Here is a 20,543-nt window from a genome sequence, read left to right as displayed (position 1 = left end):
ATCGCAGGTTCAAGGACGGCCTCCATACTTACAGAGGCCCTGTTTCAAAACAATAAACAAACAAACAAACAAACAAAGAAAAAATAATAAAACCAGGGGTAGAATTCCTCTGGGTTCCATCCCCAGTATCACCAAAAAAAAAAAGAAAAAAAGAGAAAAAAAAAAGCTGTGGCATGGGTATTGCTGGTTGTTTTGGTTTCAATTTACAGTGAAAATCAAGGAGCAATCAGGAACAGAAGAGAAAGATTTGAAAATTGTGAAGCCTCCTGCTTTGTGATGGGACAAGAGGAGAGATGCTGTGTGGGCATTTCAGGAATTGCAAGGCCCCGCCCATCACAGGTAGAAGCTCAAATTCAGTGCAATGACTTTCCAAGGAAGAGTCTTTTGAGAATTTTGAAGAGAGAATCCTAGAGTGCCCTGCTCATCCCAGACTTTCTAGGCCAGAAGGTGCTTGGAAACTGCTGCCGCCACGGTGCAAGTAGACCCGAGGATAGCTCACGGCAGCAGCAGGACTCGGCATCTCCCGCCTGATGCTGGCTTTGCAGACATGCAAAATGCAAGAGTGATGGAGTCATGAAGGCTTCCACCAAGGTTTCCAGGCAGTGTGTTGCACGAACAGAGTCTGTGAAAGCAGCCCCTGACAGGGCTCTACATGGGCGTGAGAGAGTGAGGCTGAAGCTGAACTGGAGACGCTAGAAATTCAGAGATGACAGGAACACAAACACCTGCTGAGGGGAGCCACAGGGAGTGAGAAGAGCCAGCCAGCCTGACAGAGCAGCCATGTGGGCCTCGGCCAGTGAGGCTCCAGGATGGAGCTGCCCAGGGCCCGGGAACCCACCCCACAGCGTGTCCCGGATGCCGGATGGGAGCTGTGGGATTTGGCCTTGCTTTGGTATCATCCTGCCTGCCTATTTTCCTGCTTTTACCCTGCAGAAGGGAATACTGTACCTTGGAAGTATGTAATAATAATAACAATATTATTATTATTGTTATTGTTATTATTATTATTATTGGGGTCCATAGCTGAATTTGCCTGGAGTCTCAGAGACTTTGGATTTAAACTTTTGTTGTTTTTGTTTTGTTTTGTTTTGTTTTGTGTGGGTGTGTGTATATATATGTATGTGTGTGTTACTGTGGACTGAACTCAGGGACATTCTACCATTGAGCTACACACCACACCAGGCCCTATTTTCTTATTTTGAAACAGGGTCTCTCTAAGTGGCAGAGGGCCTCACTAAGTTGCTGAGGCTGGCCACAAACCTGTAATCCTTGTCTTAGACTCCCAAATACTGGGATTATAAGCATGTGCCACCATGCCTAGCAGGACTTAGACTTTTGAATAGACTTGGAATAGCTAAGACCTTGGGACTCCTGGAAAAGAACTGAGATCATTATGCAATATGAGATGGACATAAACCTTTGGGTACCAGAGGCAGAATGCTATGGTTTGGATGTGTCCCCCAAATATCCAAATATCCAAGCCTGATCCCAGCTTGGCACTATTGGGAGGCAGTAGAAACTTTATAACAGGTGGGGCTTGGCAGAAGGTTTTTGGGTCATTGGGTCTGTGCCCTCAAAGGGGATTGTAGGACCCCAATCGCCTACTGCCATTTGCTTCCTGCCATGAGGTGAGCAGTTCTGTTCTGCCAGACACTCCTGCCCTGATGTGCTGCCACGGGTCCAGAGCAATGGGGCCAACCAGTTATGAACTAAAATCTCTAAAACTGTGAGCCCAAATAAACTTCTCTCTGTATAAGTTCATCAACTCAGATATTGGTTACAGTGAGGAAAAGATAACACATGCACTTTTATTCATAAAAACGCAGAGGCTATTGCCCACTGTACTTCTTAAAAAGATATTATACAATTAGAGTTTTCTGTAAAATCTCTGGAAATGTCCTTTCTTTTAAAAATGCATCTATATTTATGCACTGATGCATCCTTTCCTAAAGAGGGCAATCTTTACATATAAGAAAGATGAATGCTTAGTCATTTCCTAGGTTACTCAGTCCCGCTGTCAGCGGACAAATCTTATTTTAGTTTTAAAAATATGCCTACTTTCAGCAGATTGCTTGATTGCACTTATGAAATCAGTCTCCTAAAAGAGACAGATGGTACACTGAAAAGAAATTGGACTAAGAAACCAAGATCTAGGTCCCAGTTGGAATTAGAGCAAGGCTATCTTTTCCAGAAACATACTCCCAACCCTTGGAAATAGGAATAGCCATGTGACTAAGTCCCCCAAGTTTTTAGATACTTTATTTATTTAATTTGTCCTGATAATAAAGATTTTCCAAAATCTTTTAAAGTAAGATATAATTTACTTATCACATAAAATTCAGTAAAAAGACTGGGTTTTTTTTTCTTTTGTGGTACTAGGGATGGAAACCAGGGGCATTCTACCTCCAAACTACAGCACCAACACTAGTTTTTATTCATTATTTTGAAACAGAGTCTCACTGAGTTTCAAAGGGCCTCACTAAGTAGCTGAGGCTGTCCGTGAACCCCGATCCTCCTGTCTCAGCCTCCCAAATGATGGGATAACAAGTGTGCACCACGATGCCCAGCTCTCTAAAATTCAGTCTTTTAGGGTTTATAATTCAGAAGGTCTTATTATAGTCACAAGGTTCTGGAAATCTTTCCACTATCCAAAGTATTTTTATCACCCCACCTCCAATGAACATACCCTACCAGTTCGCAGTCACTCCCCACTTTTCTCCTCTCCTGATTCTGAAAACCATAAAAATCTAATCCATAACTTTTACCTTTATGAATTTGCTGACTCCCAGCCTCGCACACATGTAATCCCAGCATTCAGGAGACGGAGACTGGAGGATCACAGTTCGCGGACAGCCTCAGCTACTTACCGAGGCCCTTTGCAACTCAGTGAGATCGTTTCAAAAAATAAATAGGCTAAAAACTAGGGCTGGGGTTATACCTCATAGGTAGAATGCCCCTGGGTTCTATCCACAGTATAATAAATAAATAAATAAATAAATAAACCTCCAGACTGATTTTTATTTCTTATTTGGAAACAGAGTCACTAAGTTGTGAAGGCTGGCTTCAAACCTGTGATCCTCCTGTCTCAGCCTCCCAAGTACTGGAATTACTAGTATGCACCACCACACCTGGCCTGTATGTGATGATTTCTGTGACTGGCTTCCTTCACTCCACATGTTCTCAAGATTTATTCATGTGGTAGCATGTATCAGTATTTCACCTTTTTATTTCTGAATATTATTTCTTCACTATGAATATGTCACTTCTTGTTTACTTATTCATCAGCTATTAAACATTTAGGCTGTTTGCACTTTTGGGCTACTATGAAAAATGCTGATGTGAACATCTATATGCAACATCTATGTGAACATGTGTTTTCAGTTTTCTTTTGTGTGTGTGTGTTTGTGTGGTACCGAGGCTTGAACCCAGGGCATTCAACCTCTAAGCTACACACTCAGCCCTATTTTTTCCCCTTTTTATTCTTTACTTTGAAACAAGGTTTCACTAAGTTGCAGAGGGCCTCACTAAGTAGCTGAGGCTGTACTCAAACCTGTGATCCTTCCTGTCTCAGCCTCCCAAGTACTGGGATTACAAGTGTGCACCACACCACCATAGCTGGCTTTTGTGTTTTTTATTTCTTGAGTATATACCTAAGAGTAGAATTGCTGGGTCATATGGTAACATTTACATGTCTAATATTTAAGGAACTGACGGGCTGCTTTGCACAGCAGTTAGGCATTTTATATTCCCATGAGCTGTATTTATAAAAGTTCTCATTATCTCCACATCTGTGCCAATACTGTTTTTTCTTATTTCTAGATATTCTATAGGGTGTGAATAGTACTCATTTACAACACAAATCAGATTCTGACTTGCATTTTATGAATGACCAATGATGTCACATCTCTGCAGCATTGATTAAGCAGGTATGTCTGGGGCTATTTGAAATACAAGATAACAATATAAGAGAGGAAGGACCATGAGAGGTGAGAAAAGATGACTTGGGAATCTTAGAATTGATGAGGCAAGAGCTTACTTGAGATTGTAAATATGTGTTCAGAAAAGTTCTAGATGTAAAGAAATTTAGCTACAGCTTTCTCAGCCTAAACTTTTTTGACAGTTACAAAATTTGGTTAATTAATAGAATGTGTTTTTTTAAAAAGTGGTGCACAGGCAAATATTATGCTCTTCAAAACAGTATGAGAGACTATGAGAAAGAGAAGAAGGAGTAAGATGGGAAATAGAGCATGGATGGGAGAAGGCTTGTACTGTTGATAAACAGAATAAAGATAATAGTTCAAATATCAAAGTAACAAAGAAAAATATTTTTATCCTAACATTTCTTTTCTGCATTGCAGTCAAGAAAATCTAAACTATAAACAAACCCCAAAAATTCCCAATTCTGACTTTTTTCACTGCAGATCCTGTCTAATATAAAACTAGTAAGTGCCAAGGTAGAAGTAAAAGCTGCCTAAGGACAAGTCCAGTTCTGATCTGTGGCTCAACAGGACAAGAAGGCTAAATTCTCAAACAAAGCCCATCAGCAACAAAAACAGGTATCACATTTATGCCCACCACCTAACTGTGTACCTTGAATGCTAATGAGTTCAGAAAAAAACATTTCCGTGAGGTCTTTGGATATGTTCTTAAGGGAAAAGAATAAGGTAACAGTAATAAAATAAACAGCTAGAAAAAGGAAAACCAAATTGAAAGCAACAGCTAAAATGTGTCTCTCTCTCACACACATACACACTCACTCAAAAACACCCACCTGTGCATGCACACACCTGAATAAGGACTAACCTAATTTATAAATCAAAACACTGAACAAAAAAAACCCACCATGACTTCCAGAAAGATGGCGACCAAGAAAAGCAGTGATTATGAGTCCTGCTAACACTCTATCTCTATTGCCACAAAATCAGCACTTTTCATAGCCAGAAAACACTATCAGCAGAGAAATAAAAACTGTAAATACAAGGGACAGAGAAAAAGAAGACTAGAAGAACAACCAGTGACCAAAAAGGAAACCAGCCCATACTGAGGTGGCAGACGCCATGCCAGCACCACCTTCCCTCACAGCACCATCATCCAGAGAGGAAAGGTAAACAAGAAACTGAAGTGAGCAGCTGCAGATCCTTCGAGTGTAATTCAGCAGTTTTTTCAGTGTAAAGAACATCTAAAACTTCCAGTGGCCAAGCTCATCACGCCCTCCAGGGATTCAGAACGGAGCTCAAAACCAGAAAAGAAATACGCCAGCCTCACAGCCAAGGGCGTGGCAGCAGTGCCATACTGCCAGCAGTGGTGACGAGTTCACCATGACCGTGACAGCTCCAGATCAGCGTACACAACAACCATAAGTGAAATTGCGGCCCTTAAAGGAGAAATCCCAGGACTGCAAGCCCAGAGACTTGCGCAGCTTGGATAATCTCCCTGGGTGTGAGATTTTGCAATCCAACCCAGTGAAGGGGTAGCAGTGGAAGAGATTCCACACCCTAGCCACAGCTCCCCATGAGAAAACGCCCAGCCCAGCACCCCCATGGTCTCGCACAACCTCAATTAACTCTCTGGGTCTGAGACTTTGAGATACAACCCAGTAAAGGAGTAGTGGCAGCTGGGATTACAACAAACTCCAGAGATCCAGAGCACCATAAGTGAAGTCATAGTGACCCGGAGAAGAACCCAGAGAAGGCACAAACTTCTGAAATCATGGGAAAGAGGAACAACAATGGAGAAATGAATGCCCACAACCCCACAATATCAGAACCTGGTAACACAGAAATTCAGAGATCTCCAGAAGATCAAATCAGAAATATAATTGTAGAAATCATACAGGACCTTTGAAAAGAATTTAGAGTCTAAAAGAAATAAAGGATGCAATCAGTGAAGTAAAGGCATTAATTCAAACAATAAACAATCAATTAGACCACATGGAGAATAGAATCTGGCTCCTAGAAGATGATCACTCCAAAAATGAATGCATAATTTATAACTTAGAAAAAAAATCCGACAGCAGGAATTTCACATTGAAGAAATATGGGCCCATTTTAAGAGAGCTAACCTAAGAATAATCAGACTAGAGGAGGGAAAAGAAGGTGAAACCAAAGGGATCAATAATCTCTTCAAAAAAGTAATAGCAGAAAAATTCCCAAACATAGAGCAAGAGATCAATACACAGGTCCAGGAAACTTATAGAACTCCCTTTAGACAAAACCAGAGAAGAGGTTCCCCACGGTACATAATTGTCAAAATAACCAATGTAGAAGCCAAGGAGAGAATCTTAAAAGCAACAAAAACAAAAGGCCAAGTGACATTCAGAGGCAAACCAATTAGAATCACTCCAGACTTCCCAAACCAAGTAACAAAAGCCAGAAGGGCTTGAACTAACATGTTCCAAAATCTGAAATATAACAATTTCTTGACAAAACTTTCCTACCCAGCAAAACTATCTATCAAATTAGATGGGGAAATAAGAAACTTCCATGACAAACAGAAACTGAAGGAATTTATGTCTTCAAAATCAGTGCTACAGAAAATACTCAAAGAGAGTAACTACAAAGAAGAAATAGGTAATACACACCAGAACCAGACAAACAAGATTTTCCATCCACCAGACAACTAAACAAAGAAGAATAAACAGTATTTCAAAAAGAAATAAAATATTGACATGTTAGGAATTAAAAATTATCTCTCAATAATCACACTGAATGTAAAGGCCCTCAACTCCCTGATAAAAAGACGTAAAGTGGCAAAATGGATAAAAACCCAGAATCCATCCATCTGCTGCTTACAAGAAACACACCTTACAAGTAAAGATAGGAACAAACTCAAGGTAAAGGGCTGGAACAAGGTAATTCATGCTAATGGTACTCGAAGACAAGCAGGAGTAGCACCGATGATATCAGACAAGTTAGACTTCAAACCCAAACCTACTAGAAGAGACAAAGAAGGTCAAATTTTACTGGTAAAAGGAATAATCCAGCAAGAGGAAATAACAATAATCAACATCTATGCCCCAAACATAGGTGCAGCTACTTTCATAAAAAAAAAAATCTTTGTGACATGAAGTCACACATAAATCCCAATACAATAATACTGGGAGACTTCAACACACCTCTCACAACATTAGACCGATCTTCCAGACAAAGGGTCAGTAGAGATGCCTCAGAACTAAAGAACACCATTAATCAAATGGACCTGTTGGACATATATAAAATATTTCACCCAACTACAGCGGAGTTTACATTTTTCTCAGCTGTTCACAGAACCTTCTCCAAAACAGGTCACATCCTGGGCCACAAAAGAGCACTGGCAAATTCAAAAAATGTTACATACTTCCCTGTGTCATTTCAGACCATAATGGAATGAAACTAGAAACCAACTATAAGAAGACCCAGAGAAACAACATAAACATGTGGAAACTGAACAGCACACTTCTGAATAAAGAATGGGTCATAGAAGACGTAAGAAGTGAAATCAAGAAATTTCTAGGAACAAATGAAAATAAAGAAACAACATATCAAAACCTCTGGGACACTTTGAAGGCAGTATTAAGAGGAAAATTTATAGCACTGAGTGCTCACATAAGAAAAACAGAAAATCTTCAAATAAATAACCTAATAACACACCTCAAAGCCCTTGAAATTCAGGAATAATCGAACCCCAAAGCCAGCAGAAGACAGGAAATTATTAAAATTAGAGCAGAAATTAACAAAGTAGAGAATAAAAAAACAATACAGAAAATCAACAAAACTAAAAGCTGGTTTCTTGAAAAAATTAACAGGATAGATAAACCATTAGCCACACTAACTAAAGAAAAGAGAGAATCAACCCAAATTATGAAGATAAGAGATAAAAAAGAAGACATTACTACTAACAGTGTAGAAATCAGAGGATTACCAGAAACTACTTTGAGAAACTATACTCCAACAAAATGGAAAATCTGGAGGAAATTGACAACTTTCTAGATAAATACAACCTTCCTAAGCTGAGTCAAAAAGATATAGAAATTTTAAACCAACCAATAACAATCAAAGAGATTGAAACAGCAATAAAAAGCTTATCATCAAAGAAAAGCCCAGGACCAGATGGTTTTCCAAGTGAATTCTATAAAGCCTTTATAGAAGAGCTAACCCCAATATTCCTCAAACTATTTCGGTCCAACACTGCAACACATAGGCACAGATAAACACGTTCTCAACAAGACCCTAAAGGCACAACAAATTAAAAGGCGAATCAATATGTGGGATTGCATGAAACTGAAGAGCTTCTATTCAGCAAAGGAAACTATCAAGAACCTCAATCGAGAGCCAACAGAATGGGAAAAGATTTTTGCTACCTACCCTTCCGATAGAGGACTAATACCTAGAATATACAGAGAACTCAAGAAACTCAACACTAAAAAAAACAATTAATCCAAACAAAAAATGGGCAAGCGAACTAAATAGACACTTCACGAAAGAAGAAATTCAAATGGCCAATAAATGCATGAAAAATGCTCAACATCATTGGCAATCAGAGAGATGCAAATCAAAACTACCCTGAGATTTCACCTAACTCCAACTAGAATGGCAATCATTCAAAACACAAACAACAACAGATGCTGGCGAGGATGTGGAGAAGTGGGAACTCTAGAACACTGTTGGTGCGATTGCAAATTAGTGCAGCTACTTTGGAAAGCAGTATAGAGGATCCTCAGAAGAATGGGAACAAATCTACCATTTGATCCAGCAATACCACTGTTGGGTATCTACCCAAAAGAAAAGAAACCAAACTACCAAACTAATGCATGTGTATCTATGTTCACAGCTGCACAATTCATCATAGTCAAACTATGGAACCAGCCAAGATGTCCATCAACAGATGAATGGATTTCAAAACTGTGGGGTATGTACACAATGGAATTTTATTCAGCCATAAAAAAACACAATTACATCATTTTCAGGGAAATGGATAGAACTGGAGGACATTATGCTAAGTGAGATTAGTCAATCACAAAAAATAAGAAATCTGATGCTTTCCCTAATATGTGAAAGCTAAGGAGAAATGGGTCATAGGAGGAACTCTAGATGAAAAATGAAATCCTATCGAGGAGCAAAAAAGACAACCTAAATGAGGGGATGGGAGTGGGAAGAAGGAAATTCTCTAAAGCACACAATGTACTTAAACATATCGAAGTCAACCACTAAGCCAAGCATGGGAAGGAGGGATGGGGAGGGAATGGGGTGGGAATTGGGTAGGGGCTAAATGGGTGATGTGTACATGTATGTCACACAAGTTTTTTACACCATTATGATATATGAACATAATGCACCAATAAAATTTAAAAAAAAACAGAATATCATCACGACCTTTAACCTCATATATCAGGTAAGTTCAGGAATTACTCATCACACTGGTAAAACCCTTCTAACTTGTACAATTATGGTTGAAACACTAAAATTCTCTTAAGCATTTCATCAGCCTCTGAAACACATTATGCCTTTGGCTCTCCACTTCCTGCTTCAGCTTCTACACAGTGATCTCTGTTTCCATACAGAAGAAAATTGATGAGAGGAGTGAGCACACATATGGATAAAATTAGCACACTCGCCAGGCGTGGTGGCACACGATTGTAATCCCAGCATTCGGGAGGCTGAGAATGGAGGATCGCGGTTCACAGACAGCCTCAGCTACTTAGTGAGGCCCTCTGCAACTTAGTGAGATCCTGTTTCAAATTAAAGAATAAAAATTAGGGCAGGGGGCATAGCTTGGAGGTCAAATGCCCCTGGGTTCTATCCTCAGACCCACAACAAATTAATTAATTAATTAAAAATAAAAATAGTACACTTTTAGAAACTAAGATTGGAAAAATTATGATGTGATCCAGTTTAACAAAAACTTCTGATCTATTTCATATCAACCAATAGGATTAAGATTAGGCTCTGACTGTCTGTCTAGGAACTTGAAAGAAGTATGGCAAAAATAGCATCAGGTAACATCTTATGTATAGTCACAGCCTTATGAAATAAAATAGGCAAATTTAAAAAGTAATATGCAAACACTAAGAAGAAAATATTATCCAAAATGCCGTTTGGGAGTTAACTTTAAAAGCTAAACATAAGTTGCTTATATAACTCAGAAATTCCATTCATATATTTTCTGCCCTGAAAGAAAACATAGGTCCAGCCAGGCCTGGTGGTGTAGTCTGTAATCCCAGTACATGCAGCCTATAAACTCCAGGAGAATCCCAGGTTCAAAGACAGCCTCAGCAACTTAGTGAGAATCTTAGCAACTTAGTGAGACCCTGTATCAAAATAAAAATTAAAGCTGGGAGTGGTGGCGCATGCTTGTAATCCCAGTGCTTGGGAGGCTGAGACAAGAGAATTGCACAGGTTTGAAGCCAGCTTCAGCTCTTCAGGGAGGCTCTCAGCAACTTAGTGAGATCCTGTTTCCAAATAAAGTATAAAATAGTTCTGAGAGTATAGCTGGAGGTAGAAAAGCCCCTGCATTCCACCCCAAGTACTGCAAAAATAAATAAATAAATAAATAAATAAATAATAGCTAGGCATGGCAGCACATGATTGTGATCCCAGTACTTGGGTAGCTGAGACAGGATAATCACAGCTTTGAGGATAGCCTCAGCAAGTAGTGAAACTCTCATCACCCTAATGAGACCCTGTTTCAAAATAAAAATAAAATAGGGATAGGGGTGTATGTAGCTCAGAGACAGAATGCCCCTGGGTTCCATCCCCAGTACCAAATAATAAATAAATGAATAAATAGGGCTGGGAGAGTATCTCAAAGGTAGAACCACTATGAATATCTTTTATCAGATACATGAATGCTGGCTAAGAGAACAGGTGAATAGTCAAGTCCTTGTTTGGCACACACAAAGCTCTGGTTTTGATCTCTGTGGGGAGGTAGAGAGAGAAATGTGAATTGCAACTATTGGTCCCTAATCTGTAGCTTGCCTTTTCTCTTTCTTAGTGATAGTTTTAATATTCAGAAGCCCATGGTTAGCTGGGCGTGGTTGCGGCATGCTTGTAATCCCTGCACTTGGGAGGCAGAAACAGGAGGATTGAAGCCATGCTGGCTTAAGAGACCCTGTTTCCAAATTAAAAAAAAAAAAAGTATAAAATAGGTCTGGGAGTGTAGCCCGAAGGTACAGGGTTTCCAGGAACCTCAGTACCCCTCCCCCCAAAAAACCAGAAGCCCATGATTTTGATGAAATACAGTTTATCAATATTTTCTTTCATAACTCTTTGCCAGTCCCAAAGTCATAAAGATATTTTTCCATGTTTTCTCCCGGAAACTTTACTATAGCACCTTTCACATTTGAATGGCCCTGCTCCAATCACTCTTACCTCCCCCTCCTGCTGGAGAGAAAACCTTCCATGTGTGAATCTTTGATTGGTAATTAAGTTAGTTTTTATATGGAATCAAGGTTCATTTATTTACCCATAAAGGTATTCATTTAAAATAGCACTGTCATGCCAGGCATGGTGGTGCACGCTTGTAATCCCAGGATTTGGGAGGCTGAGACAGGACGATTGTGGCCAGTCTCAGCACAACATAGTGAGACTCTGTTTCAAAATAAAGAATAGAAAATAGCCAGGTGTAGCACATGCTTGTAATCCCAGCATCCGAGAGGCTGAGACCCGAGGATCACGGTTTGCAGGGACAGCCTCAGCTACTTAGTGAGGCCCTCCACAACTCAGTGAGACTGTTTCCAAATAAGGAATAAAAACTAGGGCAGGGGGTGTAGCTCAGAGGTCGAATATCCCTGGGTTCCATCCCCAGACCCCCCCCACACACACACACAAAAAGAATAGAAAATAGGGTTGGGGGTGTAGCTCAGGGGTAGAATATCCCTGGGTTTGTTCCCTAGTGCTTCAAAAACTTAAAATTAAAATAAATAAATAAAATAGCACTGTTTTAAAACTCTCCTTTTCCCACTGGATTCCGGTGGCATCATGGCCGTAAGTCAGGCGAGCCTATCATGGATGAGTCCATTTCTACAGCCTCTTCTGCATCCTCTGCAACTGTGCTTTATTCTTCAGAAATGACACTGTCTTAATTACTGAATCTTTATAGTAATCTTAAACTCGGGAGTTATGTTATTTTGCTTTGTTTTGTTTATGTGGTACTGGAGATTGAACTCAGGGGCACCCTATCCCGGAGCCATACCCCAGCCCTTTATATTTTTTCATTTTTTTGGTGGTACTGGGGTTCCTGGAAGCCCTTCTACCTCCGGGCTACACTCCCAGACCTATTTTATTTTTGGAAACAGGGTCTCCTAAGCCAGTGTGGCTGGCTTCAAACCTGTGCGATCCTTCTGTCTTTGCCTCCCAAGCGCGGGGATTACAAGCGTGGGCCACCACGCCCGGCTTATTTTCTGTTTTGAAAGAGGGTCTGGCTAGGTTTCTGAGAGTCTTGCTAAACTGCTGAGACTAATTTCCAACCTACGACTCTTGTGTCTCAGCCTCCCAAGTACTGAAATAACAGGTGTGGTGTGCACCACTGCACCTGGCTCTAGGGAACAATATTTGGGGGGGGGGGGAATCTGGGGATGGAACCCAGGAGCATTCAACCTCCAAGCTACACCCCCTGCCCTATTTTTTATTTTGAAACAGGGTCTCACTGAGTTGCGGAGGCCCTCACTAAGTAGCTGAGGCTGTCCGATCCTCAGGGCTCAGCCTCCCAAATGCTGCGATTACAAGTGTGCGCCACCACGCCAGGCTTCTAGGGAACACTTTAATGCACATTTGTTTTACAACTTTAGAAACTGTTCTTGTAAGAGGAAACAAAGGCCAAAATTAACTATGTTAATTTTTATGCATTATCATAAGTGTATTGTGAAGAAAAAAATCCTTAATCAGAATGAAAACCTGAAAATTTTCCACGACATAAGGCCTACAAAATCAAAATGATCTCTATGTTAATGGCAGAAACCTCTTCAATCCCACAGTAAAAATGACTCACCTGAGTGAGATAGATGGTATCTTTAAATGTGCTCAATGGGTCTGTACTTTGGGGGAGTCTGAAATGATATTTAACCTGATTGAGCATTTCATTGTTACCATTTTCATGATGTTGTCGATGAAGGGAAAATTTGCTATCATAAGCCCAGTCCTTTGCAGATGAGACCTTTTGAATAAAAAATAAGAGTTACAGATTAGGAAGTTAGTAGTAAAATGACTTTTCTATAAGTTTCTGACATACCTAGAAAGTACCTACCCCAAGTATTGGAAAAGAGCTAAAGCTTTATTCTATAGCTCTAATTTTACAAGTATTTTGGCCATCGTATTTGTTATTGGTGAAAAACTGGGCTTGAGCAAAGTACAACGGTAAAACGAGTACTTGGAAGCCAGGTGTGGTGGCACACGCTTGTAAGCCCAGCATTCGGGAGGCTGAGACAGAAAAATCGCGGTTCTTGGCCCGCCTCAGGTACTTAGTGAGGCCCTCAGCAACTCAGTGAGACCCTGTTTTGAAATAAAGAATAAAAAAATAGGGCTGGGGTGTAGCTCGGAGGAAGAGTGCCCTGGGTTCAATACCCAGTACTGCAAAAATAAAAAATAAAAAACAAGTATTTGGAATCTATGACCTCCCTGTTCAAACCTAGAAAGTTACATTGTGGTCTCTCAAAAACCTTGCCTTTCAAAACATAATACTTGAATTTTATAATACAATCTCATCTATTTAGGTAAATATCATTTTATGTTATTAGTTTGCCCAAAAATCAATAGAATACAATTGAAATTCTGTTAAAACTGTCACAGTTCTTGAAGTGGAATAAAATATCACTATTACAATAGTAAATGTCCAAGGGCTTGCTCACAATACTTGTTTCTTAGTGACTACAAAACTTTTCAAATGCTCAAAATTGACACAGTTGATGACACAATCCAATCATAATACCCTTCTTTAAAAAGCAAGTTTTTAAAAGCTGTGCACCAATAAACAACGTTACAACAACCGGCTACCCACAGGCAAAAGGGTGAATCTAGATACCTACCTCAGACCACAGAGGAACAACCAACTCAAAATGGATCACAGCCCTAAATACAAGAGCTAAAACTATAACATTTCTAGAAAACAACATCGTAAGGTAATTTGGATTTTTTATTTCTTAAAATCCTTATATTTTAGTCATTTGGATTTCTAAGATATAACACTAAAAGCTCAAAATTGAAAAAAAATTTTTGTGTGGTACTGGGGGTGAAACCCAGGGTGTTTTCTACCTCTAGGCTATACTCCCAGATCTTTATTTGGAAATAAGGTCTCATTAAGTCTCATAGGGTCTCATAAGTTGCTGAGAGCCTCACTAAGTAGCTGAGGTTGGCTTCGAACCTGTACTATTCTCCTGTCTCAGCCACCCAACCGCTGGGATTACAAGCATGTGCAACCACACCCAGCAAAATTGAAAATTTTTAAAAATTAAAATTTTTTAGTGATTTAAATGACATCAAGTTCATAAAATTATAACTTGAAGACTAGGGGAAAATACATCCAGAATAGATTTGAAAAATTTATAACTCAATAAGAAGACAAAAAAACTCAACTTAAAAATAGGCAAAGAATTTGAATACACACTTCTTAAAGGAAGATATACAAATGAAACATAATCAACTATCAAAGAAAAGCAAATTTTCTGTATATGTATATTACAGGGAAATGTTTTTAAAAATGGAAAAAAAGTGTTGGTAATGATGCAGAAAAATTCGAGTCCTAATATATTGCTAGTAGGGACAGAAAATAGTACAGTCCCTATGAAAAATAACTTATTAGTTCCTCAAAATGTTAAACTTAGTCTTACCGTGTGACTGAGTGATTCCACTCATAGGTGTACACCCAGTATATGAAGACATATGTTCACACAAAAACATGTATGCAGATGTTCATGCTAGTATTATTCATACTTGTCAGAAGACGGAAATAACACAAAAGACTGTTAACAGATAAGTGGATACACAAAATGTGAAAAATCTGTCCAACAGAATATACTCAGCAATAAAAAGTAATGATATACCACATAAAACATGGTATGGCAAGATGGACCTTGAGAGCATTATGTAAATCAAAGAAGCCAGTCTCAAGATCCAGTGCCTAGGGCTGCAGAAGGAGGGGCAGCACAGAATGGAGAGTAGCTGCTACTGGGCTTGGGGTTTCTTTGGAAAATATTCTAAATGAGCTTGTGGTCATAGCTGCACAACGCTATGGATATACTGACGACCACTGAATTGTGCATATTAAATGTGTAAGTTGTATGGCAAGATAATTATATCTCAATAAAGCTCTGTAAAAAGAACACACACAGCTCTGAAGCTAAATTTTTTCAGAAGATAGAACATGGAAATGCATACAGAAAACCAAATATAACAGCACAAAGGAAAAGGAGCTGAGACCGGGCAGTGGCACGGGGTGGGGTGGGGAGAAATAGCAGGTTTGTGGCCGTCTCAGCAATTTAGCAGTCACTGAGATCCTGTTTTTAAATTAAAAAAAAAATAAAATAGGGTTGGAGGTGTAGCTCAGAGGCAGAATGCCCCTGGGTTCAATCCAAGGAAGGAAAAAAGGAAGAGAAAGGGAAAAAGGGGGGGAGAGGAAGAGGAAAAAAGATAAACTTGATAACATTAGACAAAGATTTATTTATCATATTCACCTCTCTTAGTGAAATGCCTAATTCTAATATATATATATATATATATATATATATATATATATATATATATATATATCAACGATAAAAACAGTTATAAGATTATAGAAATTAAGCCAGGTGTGGTGGCGCATGCCTGTAATACCAGAACTTGGGAGGCTGACACACAGTAGATCCCAGATTCGAGGACAGCCTTAGCAAATTAGTGAGGCCCTCTTTTTTCAAATAAAGAGTAAAAGAGGTTTGGAGGATGGCTTGGAGGTAGAAAGCTCTTGGGCTTAATCCTCAGCACCAAAAAAAAAAGCAAAATAAAAGATTACAGAAAATACAAGAATTAGTTTCATGTGTATTAAGTCAGGTTTAAGCAAGCACTAGCTCCAATTTAATTTTAAATGCTCCTGAAGGAACATAATTAGAAGCAGTATAGAAAAGTTATCATCTCCAAAATGAAGATGACAAGAATTTATCTCTCCAAAGTTTAAAGAAATAAGAGTTATTTTCTTCACTTTTCTTCCTGAACTTTCATTTAAATGAGAAGCACATTTCATTAGACCTTCTGAACCATCATTCAGAAGTGGCATAGGCTAGTTAGTAATCGACCACTCTCTGTCACTGGAACATCAATCAAACACTGGCTCACCTTTTCTAAGGTACTAAAGGAAGGCCAAGACTGATACCCATATTCAGATACAAGTCGAGCTTTGGGGAAAGTTTTCCAATCCCAGCAATCCCTGGAATAGTCGTAAAAATGCACATCACCGAAATTGTTGCTGTTAGGGTTAGAAAAGTAAATCCCATTGGAAGGGCTGGACCTCACGAAAGGACGACTCTTGTCTTCCTGCACAAAGAAAGAAAATGGTTTAAGGATAATGTTTTCATTCAATAAAGTACTTTCGCTTCTTTAAAAACACTATCAAGTCCCAGAAGTGACAAGTAGCTGACAGGAAATTATCTCCCTCCCGCTGCATCCCTTCAGGACTAACATTTAACCTCTCGCTGACACACTTCTGCCACACTTCACCTGATCTCTTCCGCCACACTTCACCTCCACGCCCATGCGTCACAGGCACCACACAGTATGGCACACTCACTCAACGTTGGTACTACTGACATTTTGAGCTGAATATTTTGGGGTGGCTGTGGGGAGTAGGGTACTGTATTCTCATGTATTGTAGAATATTTAGCAGCATCTCTACTGGATGCCAGTAGTTCTCCTACCCCCTAAAATGTCTACAGACAATGCCAAGTGTTCTCCAGGGGCGTTTGAGAACCTCTGGTTAAGAACAGAAGCACCTGAATCAGATGTGCCTGAGTTTAAATCCCAAATCAGAGTTGGGTGTGGTGGCGCACACCTGTACAGGATAGACCAAGAACATAGGACTGCAGGATTGCAACCAATCTCAACAATTTAGCAAGATACTCATCAACTTAGTGAGACTTTGTTTCCAAATTTAAAAAAAGAAAAAAAAAATGGGAACCAGGTGTGGTGGTGCATTCTTCTAATCCCAGCGCTTGGGAGGCTAAGACAAGAGGATCCTGGTTTGTTGGGCGTGGTGGTGCACACTTGTAATCCCAGCGCTTGGGAGGCTGAGACAGGAGGATCGCACATGTTCGAAGCCAGCCTCAGCTGCTTAGTGAGGCTCTCAGCAACTTAGTGAGACCCTGTTTCCAAATAAAATATAAAATAGGTCTGGGAGTATAGCCCGGAGGTAGAAAGCCCCTGGGTTCCACCCCCAGTACCACACACACAAAATTAATTAATTAATCAATTAATTAATTAAAATAAAGAATAAAAATAGGGCTGGGGTATAGTTTGGAGGTAGAATCATCCTGAGTTCCATCCCAAGTACTCTCTTTCCCCCCAAAATGGGCTATGGGTGTGGCGTGGATGTAGAATGCCCCTGAGTTCAATTTTCAGCAGCACTAAAAATAAAACAGAAACAAATCATAATGTTATTATTAATGTTTGGACAGTCTACACCTCCAAGTGTCTTATGTGTAAAATGAGAATAATGACAATACTTTTTTTTTTTTGGTGGTACTAGGGTTCCTGGAAGCCCTTCTACCTCTGGGCTACACTCCCAGACCTAATATATATATATATATATATATATAAATTTTTTTTTTGAAACAGGGTCTCTTAAGCCAGCACGGCTGGCTCCAAACCAGCGCGATCTTCCTGTCTCCGCCTCCCAAGCACGGGGATTACAAGCATGTGCCACCATGCCCGGCATGATAATACCTTTTTAATAGAGGTACTGAAAAAAGTAAACCTGTGAACAAGATAGTTAAGTGTTCACCAAAATTCATGTTCCTGTTTCCAGAAAACAGTGCTATCTCTAGGAGGTAGGCTCTTAGCCCTCACTACATCTGTGTGGGGTCATGCAACTCCTCAACCTCTCCCCCATTTGCAGGTGAGGGCCTAGAAGGTGGCATCATTGGAACAGGGAAGGGACATACATCTAAGAGAAGAGATGCCTGTCCACCAGGAACAGCCATTTTACAGCATGAGTAAGAAGTAAACTTGTTTTATTTAAGCCACCAAATACTGTGACAATAGCTAGCGTGTGCATACTTGATGTACCCAGCTTTCAGGTAGAGCTTAAAATGTTGTACTTATTGGCACCCTCTGGGTGAGCTCATCCTTTTAGCAACTACCTGTCATATATCCACTGTATGTCAGGTATTTTCAGCACTAGAGAGAGAAGAGAGAGAGAGAGAGAGAGAGAGAGAGAGAGAGAGAGAGAGAGAGAGAGAGAGAGAGCGCACACCCATGACTTGGTCAAGTCTGCTTGACTTGGTAAAGTCTTCTTGAGCATTAACTGGGTGCCAGGCCTGTAGTTCTATGTCCTGAAAAACAGGGAATAGGCATGGTGACTGACCTCTGCAACAGTGGGTTGAGCTGGGTGTGGTGGTGGTACACAACCTGTAATCCCAGTACTTGGGAGGCTGAGATAGGAGGATGGCAGGCTTGAGAAAATCTCAGCAAGTAGTGAGACTCTCCTCAACCCAGTGAGAAATTTTTTCAAAATAAACATTAAAAAAACATAGTGCTAGGGGTATAGCGTGGAGATAGAATGCCCCTGGGTTCAATTCCCAGTATCACAATAAATGAATTAATTGATTAAATTCAAAAAATAAAACAGCAGGTTGTAATCTCATGGTGAAAGCAGGCACTGAATAAGGAAATTGAAAATGTGATCAATGTTTTGAAGGAAGAGTACAGAGCTGGCCGGGCGTGGTGGCGCACACTGGTAATCCCAGCTTTTGGGAGGTTGAGACAGGAAGATAGCAGTTCGCGAATAGCCTCAGCTACTACTTAGTGAGGCCCTTTGCAACTCCATGAGACCCTGTTTCAAAGCAAAGAATAAAAGCCTTGACTACTTAGTGAGGCTCTCAGCAATTTAGTCAGACCCTGCTTCCAAATAAAGTATAAAAGCCGGGCGTGGTGGCACACGCTTGTAATCCCAGCATTCGGGAGGCTGAGACCGGAGGATTGCGGTTTGCGACAGCCTCAGCTACTTAGTGAGGCCCTCTGCAACTCAGTGAGACCCGGTTTCAAAATAAAGAATAAAAAATAGGGCAGGGGGTGTAGCTCGGAGGTCAAGTGCCCCTGGGTTCCATCCCCAGACCCGCAAAAAAAAAACCCCAAAAAAACCAAAAACAAATAAAGTATAAAATAGGTCTGGGAGTATAGCCTGGAGGTAGAAAAGCCCTGGGTTCCACCCCAGTACCACACACACACACACACACACACACAAAAAAAAAAAAAAAGAATAAAAAATAGGGCTGGGGATGTACTCAGAGATAGAATGCTCTGGGTTCCATTCCCAGTATGGAGGGAAAAAATTGCTATAATGGCTTTAAAATAAAATTGCAGAAGACTGACCAGCTGGCCTTGATTTATTAAGCTTAACTTATTGACCTCCATTCCCCAAGATTCTTGAAAAATGTGTAAGCTAAGACAGTAACATTGCTAATAAGCCTCCATCTAAAGTTGCCCAGCCTAATGGTGCATTACAAGTTGCCTCCACGTAAGAATCATTTATTCTAGCTGGACGTGGTGGCGCACGCTTGTAATCCCAGCATTGGGGAGGCTGAGATTGGAGGATCGCGGTTCGCGGACAGCCTCAGCTACTTAGTGAGGCCTCTGCAACTCAGTGAGACCCGGTTTCAAAATACAGACTAAAAAATAGGGCAGCGGGTGTAGCTCAGAGGTCGAATGCCCCTGGGTTCCATCCCCAGACCCACACACACACAAAAAGAATAATTTGTTCTTGAGTTCTAGTTTTTTCTCTCAAACCTCACAGATCATTCCTTTCTAGGTTGTGATCTTAAATGTTCATCTAGACCAAGAGATGCCATCAGATGAACCAAGAAAATGGGCATAACAAAGAAAGCATAACGTGCAATAGCGAATTAATCATTTCAGTCAATGTGTAGCTGGATGGGTTCATGGTGCTTTTTTATTGAATCACTGTAATTATACATCTTCGTTCAGATTCAGACGGACGTGCACACATGTATGGTATGATTCCCTTCAGGTCTCCCCACTACCCAGCCCTCCTCAGGCAGCTGACTGGTAGTGACACCTGTATACATGTGCACAGCATAATTTAAACAGTTTCCTTCACCGGTTCTTACTTCCCCTCCCCACTTCCATCCTCCTATTCCTTGCCACTACTTTGCAGGTTTTGAACCTCAATTACCTCAAGTCCCTTTTGTTTCCTATGTTCTTCTAGTTTCCACATTTGAGAGAAAGTATTCTGTCCTTGAATTTCTGCAACTGACTGATCTCGGTGCAATATTCTCTAATTCCACCCATTTGCCTGAAAATGAAATAATTCTGTTGTTCTTTATAGCCGAGTAAAACTCCATTGTGTGTATTAGCACATTTTCATTATCC

At 40.2% G+C, this 20,543-nt stretch overlaps 1 protein-coding gene across 1 annotated transcript in view; it reads right to left on the bottom strand.

The window, feature by feature from the left end:
• Positions 1–20,543, bottom strand: part of MANBA (mannosidase beta) — a gene marked incomplete at its 3' end in the record, with an annotated part of 141,013 nt that overhangs the window by 14,840 nt on the left and 105,630 nt on the right. Inside the window, exons 12-13 of the mRNA XM_080697738.1 lie at positions 16,278–16,475; positions 12,964–13,128 (exon numbers count right to left, since the gene is read on the bottom strand). Coding sequence (XP_080553864.1) covers positions 12,964–13,128; positions 16,278–16,475 — 363 coding nt within the window. The remainder of the gene's footprint in view (positions 1–12,963; positions 13,129–16,277; positions 16,476–20,543) is intronic.

Source organism: Muscardinus avellanarius, assembly GCF_963383645.1.
Source record: "Muscardinus avellanarius genome assembly, chromosome: 6".
Classification (NCBI taxonomy): Eukaryota; Metazoa; Chordata; class Mammalia; order Rodentia; family Gliridae; genus Muscardinus; species Muscardinus avellanarius.
The sequence above is the reverse complement of the archived record's forward strand: the minus strand, read 5'-3'. Positions and strand labels throughout refer to the sequence as shown.